This window comes from Podarcis gaigeae (genome assembly GCF_964106915.1).
Source record: "Podarcis gaigeae genome assembly, chromosome: 10".
Classification (NCBI taxonomy): Eukaryota; Metazoa; Chordata; class Lepidosauria; order Squamata; family Lacertidae; genus Podarcis; species Podarcis gaigeae.
Window position 1 is genome coordinate 53,636,282 of NC_139686.1, and position 28,000 is coordinate 53,664,281.

At 44.0% G+C, this 28,000-nt stretch overlaps 1 protein-coding gene and 1 long non-coding RNA gene across 2 annotated transcripts in view; both read left to right on the forward strand.

The window, feature by feature from the left end:
- The window catches only part of LOC310825661, a 190,752-nt gene that overhangs the window by 40,407 nt on the left and 122,345 nt on the right, over positions 1 to 28,000 (forward strand). The gene's annotated exons all lie outside the window — the stretch shown is intronic.
- On the forward strand, positions 11 to 28,000 carry TES (testin LIM domain protein). The gene is made up of 7 exons (XM_083699417.1): positions 11 to 504; positions 11,886 to 11,971; positions 16,520 to 16,772; positions 18,391 to 18,726; positions 21,088 to 21,303; positions 22,616 to 22,774; positions 26,345 to 28,000. Exons 1-7 carry the CDS (start codon positions 478 to 480, stop codon positions 26,534 to 26,536), a joined length of 1,269 nt encoding a protein of 422 aa, XP_083555543.1. The 5' UTR covers positions 11 to 477; the 3' UTR covers positions 26,537 to 28,000.

Consider the following 28,000-nt stretch of genomic DNA (forward strand, 5'->3'; position numbering starts at 1 on the left):
TCAGCAAATACCTTTGCCGTGAGCTGATCAGGCAGCTCATTCATTGAACGCCTCGGCAGCGAAGCCAAAGAGTTCCGCTTACACGCATCAGGAAGGGGCCGCTTCAGCCCCAGTTGCGCCCGGGTGGCTGCGCGTCCGCGCAAGAGCCGCCCCTTCCCTGGCGCAAAGGTCTGGGGCTGGTGGGCGTCGCGATTGGCTCTCGGACCTGCGAGCAGCTGCGCGCCCATTGGCTGCCGGGCTTCCTTTGTTCCTTTCGCCGCTGCCGCAGGAGAGCGGAAGTTTGAGCGCGCTCGCTTGCAGCTGGAGCTGCCCGGGGCCAGCGAGCGAGCGAGCCAGCGAAGTGAGCCTCCCTGCGCTCATTTCCTTTCTAACCACATCCGACTGTCAGGGAGCAACAGCAGGAGGGAGGAGGAGGGCATTTGTGCTCTGAGTGTCTCCCTCGCCCCGGATCTCGCGTGCGCGCGCTGCGGATCCAACATGGATCTGGAAAGCAAGATCAAGAAGGTAAGGAAGCAGCGCGCAACTTCAGCGCGGGCGCGGAGGGAGCGAGGGCGGCTAAAGTTACCTGTCCGCGCTGGCCAACGCCCCTGACACTCCTGCTGGCTGCCTGCTATTGTTCTCCTCCTCGGTTTGTAAGATCCCAAACCTATTCCCCCCCCACACACACCCCTCTCCGTCTCAAGTTCATCTTTGGATAGTAGATTGCGCCTCCTTCGTAATATTGAAGGGGAGAGGGCGCTGCTGCAGAGATTTATTATTATTATTATTATTATTATTATTATTATTATTATTAATTTTGCTACTATGCGAATATTTTTGTTTTTGTTTTTAAAAGCATTGGCCCGGAGGGATTTGGCTGAGACTGTGGTTATCGGTAGGTTCCACAATCCTGGCAGGGCAAGTCCTACCTAGGTTTACTCAGAACTAGGTCGTTGTGTGTTTAATGGGGCGTACTCCCTAGTAAGTAGGTAAAAGTCCTTTCGATTCAGTCGGTAGAGCATGAGACTCTGAAGCTCAGGCTCAGGGGTTAGGTAAAAGATTCCTGCATTGCAGGAGGTTGGACTAGATGACCCCTGGATCCCTTACAACTCTACAGTTCTATGATTCTATGAGTCTGGGAAAGCTGTGCCGAAAATAAAAGCAAAAGTATACAGTAAAGTCTGAATGACAAGAGAAAATGGAGAATATATTAGGTTCCTGTCCCTAGCACAATCTCCCACTCCACCAGTCCTTCCAGGTGGTTTTCCCCCTCCCCAAAATTCAGATTCTTTGTTCTCTAGATATGCCCAAATATTACCAAACAGGAGATAATCTGTGCTTGCTATGATGGATTCTGCGTTAATGTGTACAGTTCAATATGTACGGACAAGCAGATCTCTTTTAAGTGTTCTCTAGTTTTGTGATGCACCGACATTAAAAGCAATGCAACTCCCTAAGGCTTTCACCTCTTTTACCATTTTTATTCTGTAAGTTTAGGATGGAAACTTGAATCTTTGCAGCACCTGAGCTGTTTGGAACGAAATACTCTGCATTGGTTACTCAGAATTGTTGAAGGAGGCAGGCTGTTTTAGAAAAGCCAAGTCTTAATTGAGTAGGCATTTTCTAAAGCTGGAACAAAATGTGTGCTCAACTGAAGTAGGTTTGTTGCACGCTTTTATTCAATTTTATGGTGTGCATAGGTGCCAAAATAAGGTAGAAGACGGGGAAATAGAGACATTTCTGCTCTAGTCATTAATGACAGGAATTCATCTCTGACTTCTTGCTGGGATAGGTTCTACCTTAGAGAGGGCCAGAACGTATGAATATTCTGGTGCTGTGGTGTTATTTAAAAGCAATAAACATTTTAATGCTTTTTAAAATCTTGTTTTAACATTCTTATTATTGTTGATTTAGTCTACAGTGGTACCTCGGGTTAAGAACTTAATTTGTTCTGGAAGGTCCGTTCTTAACCTGAAGCAACACTTTAGCTAATGGGGCCTGCCGCTGTGGCTGCGCCGCTGCTGCGCAATTTCTGTTCTCATCCTGAAGCAAAGTTCTTAACCCAAGGTACTATTTCTGGGTTAGCATAGAACTGTAACCTGAAGTGTCTGTAACCTGAAGCGTCTGTAATCCAAGGTACCTCTGTATTTACTTAATTCTCATTCAGCTACACAATCCACTTGGGTGCACTGCTGACCTGCTCTTAGTGGATCCCCACGTGTGCTCACGTGATCCCTATCAGCAGCAAACTTTTCTACAAAAGAGCACACCTTAGCTGTTATTAACCCTGAGCATGCACGCTTTGCTCTGTTAAGTTTAAAAGCCTATTGATAAACCACACAGATTATCAGAGGAAAGAAGGAAGGGTCTACACACCGAAGTCAACCTACTGTGGAGTTATATCACATTCCTATGAAGTAAGCAGAGGCGGTTTTAGGGTGGCATGAATGGGTCGACCATAGGGGGCGCATAGAATGGGGTGCAAGTGCTGGAGGGCCCGAATTTCAGCATCACACAGGGCGCCACTGAAATTTGAGAGCCCAAAGTCTGCCAGTGAAGTACATAACCTTACAAGCTCCAGACCTGGGGAGCCTACCAGAACCTACAACTGCTCCAGGGCAGTGAAACAACAATGGTTCATGGCCTGGTGCTCAAATAGTTCTTCCATTCACTTTTTGTAGCCCACAGCAGTGAAAGCTGGTGAATAGATTGGATGTTGGTGTGCACTGTTGATGTACGCTAATAGTCTATTTGCGCAGTCTTATTTTGCTATTTCTTTTGGAAGAGTGAGAATATAAGAAAGAAGGGAACCTGAGCGCTTGAGCCCCAGGCTGCATGAGCAGCCTTCCCAAGCCTAGCACCCTTCAGATGTTTTGGGCCATAACTCCCATCATCCCTGACCATTGGCCATACTGACTGAGGTTGATCGAAGTTGCAGTCCAGAACATCTGAAGGGCATCAGGTTGGGTGAAGGATGAGTTTCAGGTCCCAATGCCAGGCTCTGGCAGCACTAGAAATAGTCAACAATGTTTGGGCAACACGATGGCCATATACATACATAATAGGCAATCTCTATAGAATTCTTTCAAATAATAACAAGTTCAAAATGAAATCTTAGACTCAAAGTCTCTGAAAGCCTTTAAATGAAGCGAGGTACCAAACTTTGTTATGGGACGCAGGTGGCGCTGTGGTTTAAAGCCTCAGCGCCTAGGACTTGCCGATCGAAAGGTCGGCGGTTCGAATCCCTGCGGCAGGGTGCGCTCCCGCTGCTCGGTCCCAGCGCCTGCCAACCTAGCAGTTCGAAAGCACCTCCGGGTGCAAGTAGATAAATAGGGACCGCTTTCTAGCGGGAAGGTAAACGGCGTTTCCGTGTGCGGCTCTGGCTCGCCAGAGCAGCGATGTCACGCTGGCCACGTGACCCGGAAGTGTCTCTGGACAGCGCTGGCCCCTGGCCTCTTAAGTGAGATGGGCGCACAACCCCAGAGTCTGTCAAGACTGGCCCGTACGGGCAGGGGTACCTTTACCTTTACCTTTACCAAACTTTGTAATATAATGTCCAACAGAAATTCCAACTTTGTAATATAATGAACAGAGATTCCGGATATTGACTGCTGTTTGGTAGATCTTCATCAGCGTGGTGGGGGAATATAAAATTGTTTCATAAACCCATCTTATTTCGAATGAAGATATGTGAATGAAAATATAAAATGCTGTGGAGCAGTGCTCATATAATATCGTAGTCACTGCTCAGTATATATTCATTGAACTTGTTATTGTCTGAAAGAATTCTATAAACATTGTTGACGTTCTCTTTTGCAACACAGGGGTTTGTGTGGATACTTATTGTAGCACTAGAAATAGGCCAGATTGTGACTGTTTTTCCAGGGAAACCAAATGAGTCCATGCAGAGCATGAACTTGAGCTACCAGTCTATAAATGGAACAGTTCTTGTGTCACACACCTGTACAACTCCATATGCACCAACGCCATCCAGTTCACATCTGAACTTTCAATATAAATACTTTGAATCTGCGTGAGCTATCTCAATAAATGAAATAGAGGGCAAATTTCTTAATATCCTGGTTAGCCAGAACCTCATGTAGGGTGGTGGTAATTTTGCACAAAAAGGAATGTATATTCACTGGAAACATGATCGGGAAGGAGTATAGTTAATGGATTCAACTTTATACTCATGTATTTCTTCAAGAATGTATATAATCTGCTCCATATTAGTTTTTCAGATGTCACTGCTTCTCCTTTAGTACTGTATATGAAAGAGGTCTCAGATAATTGGTCAGTGTCACACAAGTGAAAGGAACTCCAGGAAACTTGCTGATGTTTTTTGTGTTGCATTCAACTTCCAGTGTCTATGGCTACAAGCCAACTTTTTTGTGACACTTCATAAAGGTACTGTATATTTAATTGTTGCCCAAAAGGCCACTTTTAAGGGCAGTCTAAAACTTGTGCTGAAAGTGATAGTTTAGCAACATAGCTCCTTCCATCATCATATATATCTTCAGAATATTTTACATGGAAGAATAAATGTATGCTTGCTTCTTTGATGTTACAATTAGCAAGCATTAGGCTGAAGTAGTCAATCTGTTGTCCAGCTTTTGTTAACACACACACACACACTCTTAGAGGAAGTATGACTCTTTCAGTTAGGTTTTGGGATTACAGAAAATTATAAGAGACCACATATCTGTTATTTAAACAAATCTGTTGAGACCCTGGAAAATGTTTTCAGGTGGGTATGTTACCTGCAGGAGTGTGTTATACAGTCTACAGTGGTACCTTGGTTTAAGAACGGCTTAGTTTATGAACAACTTGGATTAAGAACACTGCAAACCTGGAAGTAGGTGTTTTGGTTTGTGAACTTTGCCTTGGAATAAGCATATGTTTCGCTTCCTGTTGAGTGTGTTCCATTTGTAATTGAGTCCCCCGCTGCTATGGGAAAGCATGCCTTGGCTTAAGAATGGACTTCCGGAATAGATTAAGTTCGTAAACCAAGGTACCACTGTACAAGAATAGCTGTTGTTGTGGAGAACAAGAAACTGTGTCCAGGCCTTGGCCAGGAACAGAAATTTGTGAATGATATATTTACTCTCTTACGCAGCCATCTGCAACCTCTTTGTTTAGAAATAAATGGAAATAAATGTTTATGAAAGATTTAAGAGATCCCGTTCCAGAAGAAGATAAAATGTAGTAAGGATAAACACATGCCAGTGTTGGCATAAGCTATGTGGTAGTTGTTTAAGTATTGCTGTAATCTGGAGGCCAGAAAAATAGAAGAGAACATGTAGTATGTTGGTAGGAAACTCTTTGTAAACGTTGTCCCTGCCATTAGTTGGAACCAACCCACTTACTAAATTTTAAGAAATTTAATGTGAGGTGGATTAATCCGTTCCAGTCCTGGCAACTGAGCACATCCTAATAGGCAAAACTGTGCATCCCCTTTGATCTCAGTGATGCTCTTTGGTAGTTTTGTCCTGGTGAAAACTGACTCCATTAACTGTGGCCAACAGAGAGCTTTGATGCTCTGTGATTTCAGGCTTCCTGATGCAATGGTGAACATAAATATCAGGCTTGAGACCTTCTTCTCGTCACCTGATCTTGTGTGAAATCTGAAGACCTGTGGAAAAGTACATCTGAAAAACATCCATCTGGTTCTCCCATCTTTGAAAGCTGCCGCTTTGCTCTCTTCATAAATTCCATAACTTGGTTTTTTCACTGGAACATACTTTACCTTAATTCAAAGCCATCCTATGAGCTGAATGAGAATGTACTCCTATTATAGCTCTTAATTGCTTCATAGAGCATGTTCATTTTCAAAAATGACATTGCAGACAAAGGTGACTACTTCTTTATAGATGTGGTGCATGCTTCATTTTTTATCAAGACTTTCTGGTTCTACACAAAAAAGAACAAGAGAAAAGTAGCTGGGAAGACGGTAATGCGGCAGGGGAGAAATTAGGAGCATAATTCCCTGTCGCTCTTCAAACAGTTGTTGAAGACATTGCACCAAGCTGGAATTGAGAAGGATTCAGTGGTAAAGAGATTATATGATATATAGGCAATCAACCTTTATTATTTCCCTTCTCGTGTTTCCTAGGACCACATTTTAAAGAATTTTCTGAGCTGCCTTGAATATAAAAATGAATAAATATAAGTTTTGTGTTTGGTCACTTCCTTGCTGGCTCTTTTTTATTTTTTAAAAAAGTTGTTCCAATGTATTCCTGTAAGGTACCTTTCCTGTGGAGGGATCAAGGAATACCTGCACAAAACTCAAGATGCAAATGGAAACGTTAAGAACAGGTAGCCAGTGTGGTACCCTTCGGATATTGTTGGGCTATAACTCCCATTATCCCTAACCATCAGACAGGTCGATGAGTGCTGGAGTCTAACAACATCTAGCAGCACCACATTATCTCCCTTTGATTTGAGGATTCGTAGGCCTTCTGTATCCCAGAAAAGCAACTTTCTAACATTGCAATCCTTCACATGTCTACTCAGAAGTCTCAGTGAGTTCAGTGGAGCCTGTTTCGAGGTAAGCAGGTGTAGGATTGCAGCCAAATTTCCTTGAATGTCTCCATGCTTGCATTGAAAAGTTAACCTGAAGCAGAAAGGTTAGAAGTGAACTCCTAGATACTAAAGGCCACTTGGGTTGTCTTTATTTCATCTGTAGGTGAATAATGCAGCGAAGAGAAATGGCAAGATATTTATTTTGGGTATGTGGTAAAATGGGATGAGATAGGGAGGTAAGATGATATACATAGCATCTGTGTGAGATTTCATGTCCCATAAAGAAGGGTTATTGGTTCTTGACAATGAGCTTGAAATAAACAGTCGGAGAAAATCTTCTTCTGCCTGCCCAGAATAAATTGCTCATAATTCTCTTTCCCAAAGCCTGAGTGCCTCAGAGGTTAGAGCTTGAGTAATTGCAAAATACAGTCTTAATGCCTAATTCACTGAGTGCATTCATGTGCCAGGGATGCCTTTAACATTAGGCTAATCTCTCCCACATATACAGCTGCTACCTGATTTTATCTATTTTTATAGATAGAATCATAGAATTGCAGAGTTGGAAGGGACCCTCAGGGTCATCTAGTCCAACCCCCTGCAATGCAGGAATCTCTGCGTATAATTCTATGTGTTTGACGGAGGTTGTGATTTTTCCCAGTGTCTGTCTTTCCCATTAACTTCACCATGGAGATGCCGAGAGCTATACAGTTGGTGCTTTATTGAGCCCCTGTTAGTTAAACCTTTGTTCCGACTTAGAATTCGCTCTGCCCTGTCTGTGACATTGGTGAACTCCATAAAAACGTGTCAGTAGGTCACTGCCTCGCGGTCCCATTTGCATGCTGTGATCACATAGTTTGCCTCAGGAAAGGAGAGGCTGGCACTGAAGCAGAGAAATTTGCGTCCTTTTGGAAAATAAGGGGGGAAACATTCCCATTCAGACTCTTTAAAGAAGAATGGTATGTGTCTGCCTTTTTTAAAAGGGTTTTTTTGAGAGGAGGTAAATTCTGGGATGTGCCTGAACAATGAAAATAGGCAATGAGACAACTTGCTAAAAATCCTGTATTGCAAGCAGCACTCACTTTATATGCAGAAGTAAAAGTTTCTGTTCCGTTCGTTTACTGCAAAATGCCACTTGGCATTTCTTGCAGGGCATTTCTTGATCCTTGTTGTTTGGCGGCGGCTGCCTTGGAAACCAGTTCAGAGTGAAAATCAACATCCAGTCACCATTTCAATAAATCTTCCCAGTTCAACAGACCAATTGAAAATGGGACAAAATGGAAAAAGTCCTGGGGGGGGTTTTATAACAGGACAACATTCTCAGCCATTCGGGTAATTTTGTACCAGCAAAATTAATTCTATATTTTGTAATTGTCAAAATTGCTCATTAGCAAGGTAGACCAGAATTCCCTTATATGTGTGGGAATTCTCTCAGAGATGGCCTGGGCAGCTTTCTGTGTGGGGCGGCAGGGGGGCGGGAATCATAAAGTGACAAAATCAAAATGTAAAGCAATAAAACTAAATAACACGTTTTAATACCAACTAGGCCTTAATAAGCGCCTTTTGTCCATTAGAAACATTTCTAACCTCTTGCACTGGTGCTGTGTTTCATTGCAATATATGATTTTAATACACCTATCAAGGCTTTATATACATTCCCTCGGTAGCCCTTAGAACAGCCCTGTAAAACAAGCTAATATGGTTATCCCCATTTTATAGATGAAGCTGAGAAGTGGTGGTTTGCCCAAGCCTTTCCCAGTGCTGAGCGCAGGTTTGAACCAGAGTTTTCCCAATTCATAGCTCCCACTCATTCCCAATGTGGTGCACCAGGCCTGAGGTGCGCATGGGATTCCCACATGCAGAATAGCTTCTTTGCCTGAAACAAATATTTGCATGCATCCCTGTTGCTTATGCAGACCTATTTCCACAAATAAAGTCAATGCGAAGCCCCACCAGGATTTGTGTGCACTCACAAAGCATGGACCAGAGATACTGGGCTTAAGATGCCTGACAGCGTTCTTTTTTTTTAATGTATCATCTGTTTGGTAGAATGCTGAAAAAGTGAAGCCTAAGTAAAAGCAGTTCCCTGCTAAACACGAGGCTTCTTGCTGTTCCTTGTCTCCCTCAGCCAATCCATGTTGCCAGTACATGTATGGTCTATTGCCAGCTAGCTATGCATATGGTCTTGTTACGGATAAATGTTAGAAGGCTTTGGTTAAGGCCACAGTCACACTGAAGCTCACCTGCATGAAAATCTCCTGCGCATAACAGCTGCTGGTTCCGACAGCCGCTTAAGTGTTAGAATATACAGTGGTACCTCGGGTTAAGTACTTAATTCGTTCCAGAGGTCCGTTCTTAACCTGAAACTGTTCTTAACCTGAGGTACCACTTTAGCTAATGGGGCCTCCTGCTGCCGCCGCGCCACTAGAGCACAATTTCTGTTCTCATCCTGAAGCAAAGTTCTTAACCCGAGGTATTATTTCTGGGTTAACGGAGTCTGTAACCTGAAGCATATGTAACCTGAGGTACCACTGTACATGTGATTTACAGAAGGTCAGTTCCACTCCACTCCCTTCCAACATCTGTGCATTTGGCAGGGCATTGAAAAGGGGAACCTCTTTGTGTATATTTCCCCATTATTATTACTAGTTGTAGTCGTCGTCTTTCTTGGCAAACACTCGTAGCCAAGTAAGATAGTAGTACCAGATGACTGGGTTGCCCCAGCTGCTCTGGCTTCCAGCACATATAAAAACATAGTAAAACATCACACATTAAAAAGCTTCCCTTTACAGGCATTCAGATGTCTTCTAAAGATTGTATAGCTACATGTCTCTTTGACATCTGATGGGAGGACGTTCCACTGAGTGGGTGCCACTACCAAGAAGGCCCTCTGTAGCTTCGCTCCTCGCAGTGAGAGAACCACCAGAAGGCCCTCGGTCCTGGATCTTGGTGTTGGGCCAAAAGAACAAAGAATATCCACTTGCTTGTATCTGAAGGCATCTGTGTGAGCTGTGTGGTTGTGCATCTTTGCCTTGGTTTCTCTTCACCACTGCCCGTGGGTGTTCAAGATTCAACACTAGATTGGAGTCTACTGGCAGTCCTCCTCAGGCCAGGGACATTTGCCAGGGGCGAGAGGAATTGTGGGCACCTGATCATATATTCCTGATGTTGTGTCTCTTAAGAGTCTAGAAGCACACCTGGTTGGCATTGCATCTCTGTAGCACTGTGTAGCCACACGAGGATGCCAGCATATGATGCCACCACGTCCTTTTGCAGCAGGACATGTGACACTGTCATTGTGGCTGCATTCTGTGTGTTGGCCACCATTATATTAAGTGACAGGTGACAATTCCTCTCAGAATTTGTTCCTCCCCACCCAGTAATTTTCCCTTCAAATCTTAGCCTCCAGTAAGAACATGCAACATATGAATACATTATTTGATGGTGCAGATCTTCTTCTTCTTCTTCTTGAGAGGGAGAGATGATATTCAGCACTTCTGTTTCCCCAGACATTTGATTGGCAGCAGCCAGGAAGCTGAGGTTTGGTCAGTGCTCTTTTATATAAAAGAGAGCCAGCTTTTGAGTCCCTAGAAACATTCCAAGCTGATTAAAGCAAGATTTCTTTTTCAAACATGAGGCTGGCCTGCAACCATTTATAACACTTTGCTCTGAAGTAATATTTTAGTCATGAAGGCATTGTGAAGCAGATGACTTCAATCAGTAGACTTGTAATGCTTTTCGTTCGCAGACTGCCTTGAAATCAAACTGGGCGTATTTGAAATGCCAGATGTTTTTTTAGAATTTTTAGCAACTGACATCCAGAAACCTCTTCTTGGCTACATTTCAAATGACCTATGTGTCTTACTTTCTTCCATGATTCCATTTATGGATAAATTGATTCCATCCTCTTTAAAAAAAGAAGAAAAAGCATGCAGGCAGATTTCTTATACTTTTGAGTATTGAAAGGCGAGCTTGGTGTTCAGTCAGAATTCCACACAGGTGTAAAGCATTATTTAGCAATTGCAACACACACTTTTGGGTAAGTGGTAATGATAATTATGAATATTATGTCTGAGACCCTTTCACCTTGAAGCTTGCTGCTTTTACTTATGCAGGGGCAAAAGCCTGTGTCCCCTCATGAATAGCCAGCCAAAGGCTTAACAACAACAACAACAATAATAATAATAATAAATGTTATTTATATCCCACCCTCCCCAGCTGAAGCTGGGTTCAGGGCGGCTAACAACAATAAAATAGTGCAACATTCTAGAAACATTTCATTATAAAAATTAATTAAAATCAAATCAAATTGATGGCAACCATTACAGCCCATTGCTCATTTTCATGAAAACTGGCCATTTCTTTTCTGCTCAACAATTCTGCTTGCTGAAGCACTCTTACAGAACATAAGTTTCATGTGGTCTTTTCTTTCTATATTGATAGAAACATAAGGCTGTTGTCACACCAGGCTGTTGCCTAGCAGCCAGTAGGTGGCCACATCAACTCCAGCAGGACAAATGTCTGGCAGGCAAGCAAGCACCACTGGTGGCAGGTGGCCCAGGCGAGTTGTTCAACAGAGGCAGGAGGTGTTACATAGTGGCTTGCTAAACCGCTGGAGGGGGAAGCTGGTTCAGTAGGGCTGGGCAATATCTGGTTTGCAACATCTCAATATATCACCAGCTAAACATCGTGATATACCGATATATCACGATGTCTGAAATAAGAATGGAACTATGTAGAGGTGAATGGTATGGTTGGGTGATATCTGGTTTTGAACTTTGTGATATATCACCAGCTAAACAGTGTGATATACTGAAATATCTCAATGTCTGAAATAAGGATAGACCTGATTTTCAACTTTGTGATGTATCACCAGCTAAACATAGCAATATACTGATATATTACAAAGTCTGAAATAAGGATGGAGCTCTGTAGAGGCATTGGCTGGCTTCACGGTTTATGCCACATTGTGATATTTGCCTACCACACCTGCACCCACATCTTGATTTGCAATATATTGCCAGTTCAAGAACTATGACAATGATACCACAATATGGACTTCAAACTGGTTTTGGACGATATATCAATATATCACCCAGCCCTGGTCCAATCATATGTTTCTTATTTCAGTGTCCTGCTATCACTACCGCTATCACAAAGCCAAATGCATTAAAGAGCCAGCTATTATTCAGAAATTACAGGGCTAGGAAGAAAGGTGTGAAGCTTCCATGATGCAGCTTTAAGTGAACTATCTTGTTGAAAGTTGAGATCTCCCCCTGCCTATATCTTAGATAGATTTTTGGAAGTTTGCCAGTTGAAGCACTCTTAAAAATAATACTATGTTCCTTGGGAAATATATATTTTTAACTCTGTTTTTTTTTCTCTAGATGGGCTTAGGACATGAGGAAGGATCTGGGGCCCCTTGCTTGAAGTGCAAAGACAAATGTGAAGGATTTGAGCTACATTTCTGGAGGTAAGAAGAGAGGTTTCCTGATTTACCGAAACATTTCTATTGCAGATAAGCGTATCTGCACAACACAGGTCTCATTCGGCCGCAAACCGACTCGTTCAGACATAACTACATCACACATATGGACAAAATTGGGAAAAATTAACACATGAAGGAATTGATTCTGATTAGAACAGCAAGCGTGAGTTATGCTAGCATTTTCAAGGATATGAGAAAGACACCATACTATCGTGCACACATCTTACCTGTGGGCTTTTCACAAGCTACTATGAGAACAGAATACTTGGCTAGGTGGACCTTTGGTCCCATGCAGGAGAGCATGGGTAGGCAAACTAAGGCCTGGGGGCCGAATCCGGCCCAGTCGCCTTCTAAATCCAGCCCATGGACAGTCCGGGAATCAGTGTGTTTTTACATGAGTGGAATGTGTGCTTTTATTTAAAATGCATCTCTGGGTTATTTGTGGGGCATAGGAATTCATTCATTTCTCCCCCCCAAAAAATATAGTCCGGCCCCCCACAGGGTCTGAGGGACAGTGGACCAGCCCCCTGCTGAAAAAGTTTGCTGATCCCTGCAGTAGAGCTCTTAGATTCTTATGAGCATATCAATAAAATGTGGGTTCGCCCATGAGGAGAGTTGAGACTGCCCCAGGCGGCAGGGTCTACCAGGGCAGCTAATCCCATTGTCGATCTTCCTTTCTTTCCCTCACCCACCCTTGTTCCTGATGTGGCTCTTCCCTGACCCACTTCCTCCCTGGTGGGGAGGGAGGACGCCATTTTGAGGTCCGCCTAAGATGCCAAAATGTCTTGGGCCAGCCTTGAGGCAATTTAATGTTTTATACAGTTGCTTACTTAGAAGTCAGCTGATTTCTATTGGGCTTGCTTCCAATGAGATTACACTTTTGACTGTACCGTGAAGAAACGCTACTGGTGATTGGTGTTGCTATAGAATTTAGCTGAGGAGCCAAATGTGTTGATACTGCATGCCATGGATTGAACAGTCTGGGACTTACTGCATGCTGTGTCGCTCCCCTGACCACTGCTGGGCTACCATGTCTCCCTTTCCAAAGTGTGTGTGTGGAAGAACCATCTTTTATATAGGCACCAAATCCTTGTGATGTCTGAGACGTTACCTATGAACCCCATCTTCCAGTTAATTACAGCTTGTAAGCTATATTGTGGGATGCGGGTGGCACTGTGATCTAAATCACTGAGCCTAGGGCTTGCCGATCAGAAGGTTGGCAGTTCGAATCCCCACGATGGGGTGAGCTCCCGTTGTTCGGTCCCAGCTCCTGCCAACCTAGCATTCCGAAAGCACACCAGTACAAGTAGATAAATAGGTACCGCTCCAGCTGGAAGGTAAACGGTGTTTCTATGTGCTGCTCTGGTTCACCAGAAGCGACTTAGTCATGCTGGCCACATGACCCAGAAGCTGTATGCCGGCTCCCTCGGCCAGTAAAGCGAGATGAGTGCCGCAACCCCAGAATCATCCGCGACTGGACCTAATGGTCAGGGGTCCCTTTACCTTTAAGTTGTATTGTAAGCTTTATTACCATTAAGGATAAGAGGTAAGGGAGAATAATGAAAAAAGGAAATAAAATAGATTCCTTTCTAAATAACATACACTAGATGAACCTTTTTGTGGGTTAGTGCATCGTCATTATTACCACCAGTTCCATCTCTCAGGCGGGCACCACTGTCATTATAAGAAAACAAGGGAGGCATTCGTGGTGAGTTTCCGCACCTCTTTTTCTAGAAAAACAGTGCTGGTTACCACCACTGTTGTTACTGTCAGATTTTTCCAAAGTTGTTGAGCAGGGGGACCCCGTGGCAGAGGTATTATTAGTATATTAAATTTATATTTTGCCATTTCCTCCAGAAAGAAGCCCAGGGTGGCAAACAACACCCTACAAAGCAATAAAAAATTAAAACAATTCCAATACAGGTGCAGGCTGTGGAAAAAGCCTGAACTAATGGAAGGCATGTTGGAAGAAGAGAACAGAAGCAGGACCTGTCGAATATTGACAGGGAGGGAGTTCCTAAGGGTAGGTGTGAGAGCGCTAAAGGCCCGATTTGCATATTGCGTGGATGGTCCTCTTGATAAGATGGTACCTGCAAGAGGCCTTCACCTGCAGAGTGCAGTGATCAGCTGGGAATATCAGCAGTGAGATGATCTTTCAGGTCATCATCATAATCATCATCTTCTTTTTCCTGATTGTTCCCAATGTTTTTTTTTTTATTGGGGGGGCACCCATTTCAGATTCACCATTCCTGTCCTCATCTTTTCCCCCTGTCTGGGCAACAGCAAGAAGTGTTCCCAAGTTGTCTGGGGAGCAGGGAGCACAGTGCAAAGGCAGAAACATAATTATCATTTCCTCTAATTTTGAGACAGTCACATTTATTAAGGTAAACTAATGGGTGGGGCCCCGAAAAGCCTGCACAAAGGACCCCACAGATCATAAACCCACCACTGAAGGTACATATTTTTTAAAATACATGAATCAACATCAGCATTATTCCAGCAGACTAAATAAACACAAGACTCCCCATTCAGATTAATAAAGCTATTGGCTCGGAATTGTGACGATGGGAATTGGTGTGCATCCCAGGTTGAGCTCTGCTGAATCTGCCACCTTTCCCATTTCAAGATAAACTGTGGCCAGAAGGTTGGTGGTTCAAGTCCACCCAGGGCTGGCTGTGGCCAGGATTCCTGCATTGCAGAGATTGAGCTAGATGACCCTCAAACTCTACAATTCTATGGTTCTTCGTATATGTATTTATACATGACATATTTTTAAAAGAAGTTCTCTGTTAGCTTCTCTAAGTGTGAAGGTAGTTTGTCAGGAATTTCAGAATGACCCAACCTAGACTTCCCCTCCTGCAACCCCCCGCCATAGATAGATGACCCAGTGAATATATATGCACAAAAGTCTCTGAAAAGCTTTCTGCAAAACAAATATGCCTTTAGGGTCTGCAGTACAATTATGTACTTTTCCACTAGATGGGAGTGTAACATCTGTGAGAATATAAAGCCAGCTGTGAGTGGAAATCTGTTACACTGGAGCATTCTTGACATACCTGCCGGAAAATTCATATAGCCACTATGTAAAAACTATGGCTATGATAGTCTCTTATTGCATGTGACCTTGGCACATCTAATGCAAGGTTCCGGATCATATTCTGCAGTAACATGAAGCAATTGGTTCAGATCCTACCCTCTGAAGCAGGAGAAAGCAAGTTTGTTCCATCTTCCATGTGACAACCCTTTAGATATTTGAACATGGCTATCATATCTCCTCTTAGTCTCCTTTTTACCAGGCTAAACATACCCAACTCCCTCAGCCATTCCTCATAAAGCTTGGTTTATAGACCCTTGGTTGTGCAACTGTGCAGATTTCTTCCAGAGAGGCACAGTCCTGAGGGATAAACTTCCCACGTGATATGTCCATATTGTATTGAAGCAGCAGACCACTGATCTATCCAGCTCAGTATTGTCTCTGAATTATGACATGCCACACTAGTAATGTAAGAGCCAGAGAGATGTTGTGGTTAAAGTGCTGGACTAGAACCAGGGAAAGCCAGGATAGAATTGCCACTTGACCACAAAGTAAACTGGGTGGCCATGGCCCAGGCAGTCTCTCTGTGTCTTTGAGTGGTTGAGAGGCTAAATTGGGTGAGGATAGACCCACATGCAGCACCCTGAGGAAGTCAGAGGAAAGAAAGGTGTTGAGGCCATCAGGGTAGATCTCCAGGGCAGAAGTCCAGGGCCCCAAACACAGCAGGGTTGGGCTTCCCAAATATGTAAGTAAGTGAAGTAGTGCATATTGTTCTATAAAGAGACAGCAGCATAAGAGCATTCGGTCCATAGTCTTAAAACTAGAACTGCTACTGAATATAGGATATTAATCTGCCCTTTTTGCTCCCAGATTATTTATACTAAGGAGGGAAGAGGAAAATGTATTCATGAAAACAAAGGACAGCACACTGTTGAGCTGCTTGTTCACACCAATGTTACCAGAGTAATATTGACGCTGCTGCCCACCTTCCCAGAATGCTCTTCTGTCCCTCAGAGAAAAGGGCTATTTCCTAGGAAATGATACAGCAAAGGAATCTGTCGTATTCATCATGTGACTTCACTAAGCTCCATTTTCAGCAGGGAAGGGACAGTTGAGGCAATTACTTCTAAGCACAGACAGTGACCCAGTTTGCGCGTAGCACTCAGCCAAGAGAAGAGATTGCAGCCCTTTTGCTCCTCCTCACTGTCTTGCTGCTTCTGTGAGCTAAGCCATGGTTTGGCTTAGCACATCATCAGAACCTGGGCTTGTGGTTTGTCTCGCTCCAGACAATTGTGAGCTGCAACCAACGTCGGTTCTTTGTTTATAGCTCAACATTTGCCTAGAGAAGCAAAGCAGCTGCGGTTTCTTCTCCTTGAGTCTACACTTTCACAGAATTATGGTTATGCCCTCCTGAATGATATCTATAGCAGGATATCACTCAGTTTCTGTTTACTTATATGAACATGGCCTAATCAGTGCTTTTTCTCTTGAATCACTAGGAAAATATGTCGAAACTGCAAGTGTGGGCAGGAGGAGCATGATGTTCCCACTAGTAACGAGGACGACCGCAAAGTGGGGAAGCTCTTTGAGGATACAAAGTATACAACCCTCATTGCAAAGCTGAAATCAGATGGGATCCCTATGTACAAGCGCAATGTTATGATACTGACTAATCCAGTGGCTGCCAAGAAGAACGTGTCCATCAATACTGTGACTTACGAATGGGCACCTCCTGTTCAGAATCAAACCCTGGTGAGCTATCATGATACAGTCTTGGAAGCTTTTATGAAAACTAGATGGCAGTGGCATAGCGTGGGTTGTCAGCACCCGGGGCAAGGCAAGTAATTTGCACCCCCTAACCCGTGGATTTGCGCCCCCTAACCGTAACCCTCAGATGTTGCGCCCGGTGCGGCCGGCCCCCCCTGCACCCCCCACGCTATGCCACTGCTAGATGGTATCCTTTTAACCAGGGTTTCCCAAACCTAGGTCCCCAAATGTTTTTTTTTACTACAGCTCCCATCATCCCTAGTTAGCAGGACCAGTGATCAGGGATGATGGGAATTGTAGTCCAAAAAACAGCTGGAGACCCAAGTTTGGGAAATCCTGCTTTAAACTGAAGGAGGGGTGGATTGGAGTGTATAGAACACCCAGGATTGGGGCCATATTTTGATGTAAAACAACAGGAAAATATAAATGGGATTATTATCTCAGTAACCCTGGTACCCCTCCAGTTCCAATCAGCCTTTGATAGCATTGCCAGTGGTCCAAGATGGGAAATGTAGTCCAGTGCCCCTGGACTCCTTCCCCGCTATAAGCCATGTAAACATAATGAAGTTGGGTCTGGTGGTCAACTCCTCTTGCAAGTCTCTGATTGCTATAAAATAGTCACACAATGGAAATGGGATGGTTGTGGAAGCGAGAGGGGTGAGGTGGAGGAAAGAGGTCGTGCTAATGGCTAGGATAAAGCATTGCATTAGAGATGTTCGCCACCACTTAGGATGATTTACGACTTCCCAGACGAGCCCTTTCAAGAATACTTCCAGAAACAGGACATAGCGTTGGAAAACTTGCACAATTTATGTCATTGTTTAAAAGCTGAAGAAAAGCACTCAAGCTTGCACATTTCTGTTACTGTATATGGTCAGAACGAATTCAGAGCTGGGATCCAAGCGAAAAGCTCCCCTTGGTTTATTAATGGCTCATCGAGATGCGATAGTTGGATAGCCTTGTTGGGCTTCCCCACCCAGCCCAACCCGTGCATGTTTCAATCTTGAGTCAAGTTTATGTAGTGTCTTGCTGGCTGATCTAAAGCAGAAGGCTGTAGATGTGTGTGCAGCTTTGTAATCATAAGAGGGTTTTAGGGATTTTCAAAGGGGGGGGGGGACTCCAGCTTGCAGAAGTAATTTTTCTTCAGTTTTTCATGTATATCTTGCAGTACCTTATTTCATTTTAAGTTATTTAAACAAGCTAAAAAGCCTTCGATCTCAGTTCCAACCCTCACATGCTGGTTTCCCTCTGTGAGGAAGATTGCAATTAGCAGTCTGAAAGCTCTTGCAATGTCAGGATCTGAAAAGATTCAGTGTTAGCTAAACATTGTTCAAGCTGTTACTGCAGCGGAGTAAATGGCTGGGGTTTTTTGTTGAAAAGCATGCGCCTGCAGTGAGCTTCTGACTCTCAGTCCCAGTTACGTCCCTTCAGTTTCGCTGTCCACTTCTTGGTATCTGTTCGCGCCGAAGAGTAACAACTTCTGCTAAGCCCTGTTAATCTCCCCTTGGTTGCCTTCCTCCCCACTGCCGCCCTCCCCGTTTATAAAAGCAGGAATCCCAAGGGCATCTGATAAACTAATTCTTGCAATCCCTCTGGACATTAGGCAAGACATTATATGCAGATGCTTCCCAAGGAGAAGCAACCCGTGGCTGGCTCGGAAGGTGCTCAGTACAGGAAGAAGCAGTTGGCCAAGCAGCTGCCCGCACACGATCAGGATCCATCCAAATGCCACGAGCTGAGTCCTAACGAGGTGAAGCAGATGGAGCAGTTTGTGAAGAAATACAAGAACGAGGCTCTTGGGGTGGGAGATGTCAAGCTGCCGAGCGAAGTGGAAGGCAAAGCTGCCGGGAAGGATGTCCCGACTAATGGGGAGAGAGGCACCCCGGCCACCGTAGGAGCCATGGAAGACAAACTGGCTGGTCCAAAGGCATCCCAATATGTAAGTGGGCATATATGTCTATTTGTCTTCGTCTCTGTGTGTCTTGTGTGCTGCAAACAGGAGCATAACTGTCGGTAAAGGGTAGCAAAACAATGGGGTTTTTGTATTAGTTTAGCCTGGTATTTCACGCTGCAGCATCCTTTGCACAGGGTTTATTTATTAAGTATTTTAGTCTTTTTAAACTATTGACTGTTTCAGCCTGCTAAGAGCAACAGGGGCAGAAGGGAAAAGCCTCTGGGTCCTCCACTAAGGAAAACACAGTATGTGCTAAAAGGTGACTGTTCTGGGCCTTGGAGGTAACTCTTGGGTAAAGAAACATGGAAATCATAAAATTTGTAGGGTAGGAAGGGACTACAAGGGTCATCTAGTCCAACCCCCTGCAATGCAGGAATCTTTTGCCCAACGTGGGGCTCGAACCCTGTGATTAAGAGTCTCATGCTCTACCGACATAGAAGCATAGCATCCCCTAGCTGGGACAGACCTCAGACACCATCTAGGCCAGGGGTGGCTAGCTGCAGCTCGGAAGCATGATTCCCCTCCACCCAGCAGTTTTTCCTCACCCCAGATGATTTTGGCAGTGGCTCCAAAAAGAAAAGAAAATGGAACTCAGCACAGGGTAGGCAAGCCAGTTTAAACCTGTCCATCCCCCTGTTGGTCATGGTGCAACTGGGGATAATGCATGCACACACCTCTCAGCTGACCTGAGCACTGCGCATGTGCCTGTGTGCATTCAATAGTGTGCAATAATAGTAATAATTTTATTATTTATACCCCACCCATCTGGCTGGGTAGTGACCATGCCTACTTTGGGCCACAACCAACATGGGCGTGTGACCCTCGGAGGATTGGTCAAGGAAGAGTTCATCCCTTGGACCACAACAAGCCAGCCTGATCTACTCTGCCCCACATCTCAGTGCAGGAATCTTGCAGTCACAGCATCCCAGAAAGGATGGAATCGTAGAGTTGGGTCTCCCAAAGGTGCTCTAGTCCAACCCCCTGCAATGTCCGACATCTGTTTAAATTTCTCCTGTGATGAAGGGCCCGCTGTTTCCTGAACCAGCTGGGTTCTCTGTTGAACAGCTCCTTGGGACGTTTCTTCTTAATACTTAGGCAAAGCCTGCCTAATTTCCACCCATGTGTTTTCTCCTTCAATCTGGAGCAAGTCTGCTCCATCATCTACATGACAGTCGTGCAGCTTCTACCGAGAAATAAAATGCTATATTTAGTACCTGCATGAAGATCAATATTTTTTGTCTCTTGGGATGGCCGGAGAGTCTTGCTATATTTAAATGAGAGCCATTAGTTCTTGGAAGAAGCGGTGTGTTGTGGGTTTCTTTTCAAGGTGAAAACTGACGAACCATACAGAAAAGGAAAACTCCTGAGATGAAGAGGGAGGGACTCCTAAATGGAAGCCGGGGGGGGGGGGATGGCATTCCCAATTAAGTTTAATGAGGAAAGGCCTCTGCTTGAAATCAAACTAATAAATACAAAGGCAGACATCTCATGGCTTCACTTACCATTGGCAGAAAGTATTAAGCCATATAAACAGCATTGATCCACTTATTACTTATAAGACTGAGTTAGAAGGAGCTGGCTGTCAATACTCCACACTGCTGAGAAGACTCCACCCTCTCTGGACTGCATTTAAGCCAGGCTTCTGTGGTCTTTTGGGGTCCCGAAAGGCCAGCACTAGTATATCTAACCTTATATTTACATATTTATTCTGGGGGCAGTTGGTTTTCATTTAGTGCTTTCCTTGCCATACATTAAGCCTATATTAGGCACTGTTTTACCTTGTTTGAATGTACTGATGTGTAAAATGCAAAGGTGATTTCACAATGATGTGAAATCGATATGAGACACAAACTGTGTTGTGCATTTGGGTTCCCTCCACCACCACCCCAAATGTTATATATGCAGGTGCCAATGTGGGGGTTTTTGTGAGCTGCCTTAGGCATAGTTTTTACTGTGAAAAGGCTTGTCTGACAGATCTGAGCAGTTTCCTGTTTGCCTTCACTGCTCTCCCTGGGAAAACCCACTTTTTAGCACTGAGTTGGAGCAAACATCAATCTGCAGAAATCTGAATTACATTTGCTCCAGTTTAGCAGTCAGGATTGGGTTTTCCCAGGGGGTAGGTATAGGTAAAAGGTAAAGGACCCCTGGATGGTTAAGTCCAGTCGAAATTGACTATGGGGTGCTGCGCTCATCTCCACTTTCAGGCCAAGGGAGCCAGCATTTGTCTGCAGACAGCTTTCTGGATCATGTAACCAGCATAACTAAAGCACTTCTGGCACAGTGGGGTAAGTGGAAGTCTGGATAAGCTCTATACATAAACTTTAAAATCCCTTGACCTCCTCGCAGTGCTGCTTCCGGTGCAAACTGAGCATGAAGGAAGGGGACCCGGCTGTCTACGCCGAGCGGGCCGGCTACGACAAACTCTGGCATCCGGCTTGTTTTGTCTGCTGCACCTGCGGCGAGCTCCTTGTGGATATGATCTACTTCTGGAAGAATGGGAAGCTGTACTGCGGCCGACACTACTGTGACAGTGAGAAGCCCCGCTGCGCTGGCTGCGATGAGGTAAGCAAGGTCCCCCTTCTGCCTTCACTGCTTCATCTATGGAAGTGGCCTTGGAGAAAAGACCTGCCTGCAAAGATTTGCTGCCTTTTGACCAGGCCAAGGGAAGGGCCATAGCTCTCCGGGAGAGCATGTGCTTTCCACATGGGAAGTGCTAGTTTCAATCCCCGTCATCTCCAGGAAGAGCTGGGAGAAATCCCTGTCTGAATTCCTGTAGAAACCAGCGTTTCTCAAACTTGGGTCCCCAGCTCTTGTTGGGCTACACCTCCCATCATCTGTGACCACTGGCGCTGCTAGCTAGGGATCATGGGAGTTGTAGTCCCAACAACCCAAGTTTGAGAAACACTGCTATAGATTATACTAGATAGACCAGTGGTCTGATTCTGTAGAACGCAGCTTCTTCCATTGCTGTCCATTTAGCCCAGCATTAGGATTTCACTAACAAGCAGGGCATGATGGTGAAAAGCAGCACCTGGCCCTAAAAAGTATACATCAGGGACATGACTCCATTACCCAAAGCAGAGAGGATGGGAAAGCCCATCCATTCTTCTCCTGCTCTGGTTTTTAATCTGAGGGGAAATAAATTTGGCAGCTTCTAAAGCTGGCTTCTCCTTTTGAGGTGGGCTTGAATGAACCCCCAGATTTCTTTTCTGAGCTTTGCTCAGGAGCACTTTGCTAGCATCTCTTAGTCCTGAGCTGTGCAGGAGCAATAACTCCTTTTACCTGTAGCTCAGCTTGTGGGTCCTCCTGTCGAGGGTTTGCCACAACCCCTGGAGCCTCTTTCTTTGTGTCCCATTTACACTGTTTGTACACTACCCTCATTTTCTCAATACCTGGAAGGCATTCATAAGGACGTAATATCCCTTCTTCATCAGGCCAGAGGCCCATCTAGTCTAAGGTTACCAGATTTTTTTCAATGAATCCAGGGACAGTTTTCAACTTCAATAGATTTTGTATGGGGACTGATTTGTAAATCCAGGGACTGTCCCCAGGAAATAGGGACGTCTGGTAACCTTAATCTAGTCCATCATCCTGTTCTCACAGAATACCCATGGGAAGCCCACAAGCCATTCCTTTTTTCTCTGGGACAATCAAATCTCTGCTTTTTTGCATTCGCTGCTTTTGACAGAGATCTCCAAGAGGCCCTGGTGAAAGGGGTGGGGAACGGAACGATGAAAGCAACAAGCTGACATGCTTGGTGGAGCTATTTCATATGGCCGAAAATGTGTGTTTCCTTAGCATTGTAAAGCGTTCTAGAACAAAATACCGGGGTGGTTGTATTGAATGTGTACCTCCCTTCCTTGTATCCCTTCAGCTTATATTCAGCAATGAGTACACCCAGGCCGAAGGTCAAAGCTGGCATCTGAAACACTTCTGCTGCTTTGACTGCGACTGTGTCTTGGCTGGGGAGATCTACGTCATGGTAAACGAAAAGCCTGTCTGCAAACCGTGCTACGTGAAGAATCATGCTGTGGTAAGAGAGTCATGATTTGCCTGTGACGCATAACTACTATGTACAGTGATGTGCCCAGATGTGCTTTCCCATATCTTGCCTAGAACAGTGGTTTCTTAAAACACTGTTATCCATAACAAAAAACTCCTGGCTTATCCGTGTCCCACCCCAGCCTGGTGGTTGTCAGCTAAATTTTAATCGGAGTAGACTTAATGAAATTAATAGACCCAACATAGTCATAGAATTGTCAAGTTAGAAGATACTTTGAAGGTCATCTAGCCCAGACCCCCTGCAATGTTAATGTCAATGTTTAAGGATGTTGATATATTGATGGATACTCTTGAATCCAACTTGGTTTAATACCACCCAATGTTTTGTCTATGATAGTGTTTCCTGTAAGCAATTCATTCACCATCAAGGTCCACTTCTCTTATCACATGTTTTGTTCAGCATCTACACACAAACTCTTGGGAATGGCCAGCTTAGGCAAAAAGACTGGTAATATCAGGAATGTGCTGGTGACACACAGCTACTCCCGTTTTGTTCCAGAGTAGGAAACTGAGATTACGCTAATAAGGAAGGGAAGTTTGTATAAAGGTACCCTATCCTCTTGTCATCGTCCTGCATGTTGAAGAGCAACCAAGTTCAAGTAAAGATTTTGTACATCATCCTTGACCACTTTGAGCAGTTTGTGTAAACCATCCCTTTGCTTGACCAAAGTTGACCTTGCCACCGTGTCTCCTTCCCAGATCATTCCCATGAGACGTGGGGGTTTTTATGGCTCTTTTTATGAGCTTCCAGGGGTGCTCCTCCATCACTTGCAATTTCTGCAGAATGCAGAAGTACTATTGCTAGTTTAGGCCAGTGGGAGAGCATGATGTTCATATTTCATTGCACCTGCTCGCCCTCGATTCGAAGGAATCATTATTGACTTCCAGTGCTCTAACTGTACTAGAGATCTGCATGTCGAACTTTGCTCTGGTGCCTGAATAAATGCAGACAGAAAACAACAGGGGGCTGGGATTTAATTTCATTTGAATAGACCTTGGGTATAAAACCCCTGGGGCAACTGTCCTTGTCTAATGCTTTCATAGAGCAGTGACTCTCCTGCTATCTTCTAGACTGAAGTTTTTGTCAGTTTCACTGCATTGTCCAAAATCGTGGACAGCCGTTGTATTTCTTGTGAAGTCCACACAGCACGACCACCAGGGGAGTATCTCAGTGTGCAGTCTTATAAATATTATTCTTTAAAATGCAGTGTCAAAGAATGAAATGTTTTTAAAACATTGTTTAGCATCTGCACCAGTTAGTCCAAAGTTAATTACTTCCTCATTCGGGTTCCTGGGTTTCCTTTGTTCTACTTACAATGCGGCTTTTTGTAGCTTTATTTATTTATTTATTATTGTTCCTGTTTGGTTTTCCCTTCTCTTAATGAGTGTTTTCTGTCTGTAGTTTCGCTTAGCTTTTTTGTGTGTGCTTCTTAATCTGTAGTTCTTAAATTCAGCTTTCCCACTGATAGAGCAGTTATTCATCAGGACACTCTGTCTTCCCTCTTGTTCCAACCATTATCTGAAATGAACTGACTGGGAAACACTTCTTTGTGTTTCTTCACGGCATCTATTTCTTTTCCCCCCAAGAACTTTGGGGGGAAATCTTACACTCACTGACTCACATTAAAATAGAGAAGTGCCGAATTTAAGAAGTCGCAAAAGGGGTGGCCTTGTTCTCACAGTAGATGAAGCAGTGAGTGTACCACTGCAGGGGAGAGTTTGCATAATTGAATAACCCTCCATACAAAAACTCAAGAAGCACAAAGTCTTGCATGTATAAAACTAGCATGCCAGAGAGATGGGAGCTCTTTTGGGCACAATCATTCCATGCAGATTAGATTAACAACTGCTTGGAAAGGAAGAGCAGAGTTGTTGAGACTTGGTGGGGGATATCCAACGAAGTAATACTCAAAACAGACCTATTTATTGGACTTGTTACTTAAGTCCATTGTTTTCAGTGGGTCTGATCTGAGCATGACTAACATTAGCTATCGCCCAGTATATATGTACAGACTTACCTGTAAGCAGAGATGAGATGGTTCAGTTGGTAGAGCATAAGACTCTTAATCTCAGGGACCTGGATTCAAGACCCAAGGTGGGCAAAAGGTTCCTGAGTTGCAGAGGGTTGGACTAGATGGCCCTTGTGGTCCCTCCCAGTTCTATGATTCTATGAATAGGTGGTTCAACTCAGTCTGTAGACTTGCTATCAATATTTTTCTCCCTGCTTTCATGATCCTTCAATGAGGCATCCATCCCTGTGACTTTTCAGTGTGCTTATTTTAGCACTGTAGGAATTTGCATCTCACGGCTCCTCACCTGTAGGATAGACAGGCTGGTTCATCAATCCACAGTACAGTGTTCGCAGCTTGCACAATATCGCCACCAAGTGGAGGCCTGTGGAAAGCACTCAGTATAGCTGCTCTTGCCTCAAGGAAGAACAGGCCAGATCCACAGAATGGGCAAACAGTAGGCTTTGCCTTTTCTGCCTGCAGAGGATCCCTTTCTGCGAGGGGAAATCCAGTCCTCAGCCTTTACCTTTTCTACATTCCACAGGCAATTTCAAGGCACAAAGGAGAAACCAAGGATGTTGAGTAATGTTGTCATGGTGATAAATTATGTTACAACTGAAGCAGTGTTAAAAACTTGGATATATAAGCTAGGCGCCAAATGACTCCTTAAACCAGGGTTACAGGATCCCTAGTTGTCATTTTGGGGCAAGACGACTCAAAAGTCATATTTTTCAATGCGACTTTTTGGTTCCTGAAAATCATTGTGATTGTGCAGATAAAATATAACAGGTAGGATTCTACAGGATGTGTTGTGAAAACAGTCAAGGTTGAAGGAACCTCAGGCATGTACCTCTAGGTGGGGGAGGCACCATCCTGGCACCCGGGCATCTTTACTTGGTCACAAGTGGGCAATTTGTTGTCGTTTAGTCGTGTCCGACACTTCGTGACCCCATGGACAAGCACTCCTGTCTTCAACTGCCTCTCGCAATTTGGTCAAACTCATGCTGGTAGCTTCGAGAACACTGTCCAACCATCTTGTCCTCTGTCGTCCCCTTCTCCTTGTGCCCTCCATCTTTCCCAACATCAGGGTCTTTTCCAGGTAGTCTTCTCTTCTCATGAGGTGGCCAAAGTATTGGAGCCTCAGCTTCATGATCTGTCCTTCCAGTGAGCACTCAGGGCTGATTTCCTTCAGAATGGAGAGGTTTGATCTTCTTGCAGTCCATGGGACTCTCAAGAATCTCCTCCAGCACCATAATTCAAAAGCATCAATTCTTCGGTGATCTGCCTTCTTTATGGTCCAGCTTTCACTTCCATACATCACTACTGGGAAAACCATAGCTTTAACTATATGGACCTTTGTTGCCAAGGTGATGTCTCTGCTTTTTAAGTGGCCGAAAGCCAGGTGCAAAATGCGCCTGGCGAATTTCAAACGCTGAGCCGAAGTCATAACATCTGTATTGAATATGCTGGGTTTCGTTGTCTTATAAAGGTGGAAACAAACACATTTTTCATTTCTCTCATCTTCTCTCTAGGTCTGCCAGGGTTGCCACAATGCTATCGACCCCGAAGTTCAACGTGTGAGTTACAACAATTTCAACTGGCATGCCACCACAGAGTGCTTTCTGTGCTCCTGTTGCAGCAAGTGTCTCATTGGCCAGAAGTTTATGCCGGTAGAAGGAATGGTTTTCTGCTCAGTGGAATGTAAGAAAAAGATGATGTCCTAATGGGAAGAGAACCCGGATCAAGCCAAGTTTCGCTTTACTTCAGAACCCTCTGCATTTCTACTGTATTGGGGTGTTTTTTTAAACAAAATTGAACGTATTAAATGGCAAATTCCAAAGATTTTTTTAAAAAACATTTCTAACTTGATAGCTTTTGATTAAGTACTTCCAGCGCTTCTGTATTCTTACTACTTTGTTACTACTTGTTGCAAATGTTACTCACATATAGGGAGCCTGATATTCCTGGTGTATTTCAAAGACTAGATGCTCTAAAGTCTTCTTTTATACACATTTTTAAACAAACTGTGTAAAAATAAAACAACGACTTGGTATGTTGTAAATCAGTGTTTCCCAAACTGGGGTCTCCAGCTGTTTTTGAACCACAGTTCCCATAACCCCTGACCACTGTTCCTGCTAGCTAAGGATGATGGGAGTTGTAGTCCAAAAACAACTGGAGACCCAAGTTTGGGAAGCACTGTTGTAAATGTTGTACCATACTCCAGATGTTGCTGGACTACAACTCCCTTCATCCCTGACCATTGGCTATGCTGTCTGGAGCTGATGGGAGTTGGAGTCTAGCAACAAATAGAAGGCCACATATTTTGGGTTCTACCATTTCAAAAAATCTCACAAATACCACAATATATGGGGGGGGGGGAATGCTAAGCTAGAATCCTTTTCCTGACATGCTTGCTTCATATCTGAGGTGAGATTTTGAATGTGTAAAGTAGCATTCAAACATCTGAATTCCTCACTTTCAGCCTGAAGCATTACAAGACCAACCACAGATCATATTTGTTAGCCTGCTGATTCTGTACAGCAGCCCTCAAACATAATTAGGCAGAAATAAATATTTTTAAGCCTTCCTGCTTCCACTGAGCATCTTAAGCAAATGCCCCAAAGCTTTGGCTCCAACCTTTAATATTTGCATTAAAACACTTTCCCTTCTTTGTTAGGTTTAAACTGTTTTTTTTTTTAAAAAAAAAGCAGCTGTGGACTTTTTGGTGCTTAGAATGTGACTTGCTCTCTATTAATCTGAAGTTTCCGTGGCTCTTTCTCTGTCCTCTTCCAATCAAGCTTGTTATCAAGTGTGTCCATTTTGTCTCTTCGTTTTATGTATTGTCTAGAATTATAGGCAATAGGAAAGATTTAAATTTGCCGGTGCCTCTGCACATGAATGAGATTTCTAATACAGGGCAGCTACACCTGGAGACCACAGGTTGTCAACCCCTGGAGCAAACAGTATATAGGCTAATGGGTTTGATTTTGTATAAGGCAGCTTGCAAACTAGTGCAGTTATTGCGATGCTGAAATTTCTTTATAACGAATGTAAGAAGGTACACAGCAAAGGAATGTGGGCTCTTGGCTTTGTAAACTATGCAAACTCTTTCCATTCAACTCTCCTAAGACTAAAGAAATGTGTAAACTTATATTCATGCTCTCAAATAAAACTTTTACCAAACGGTT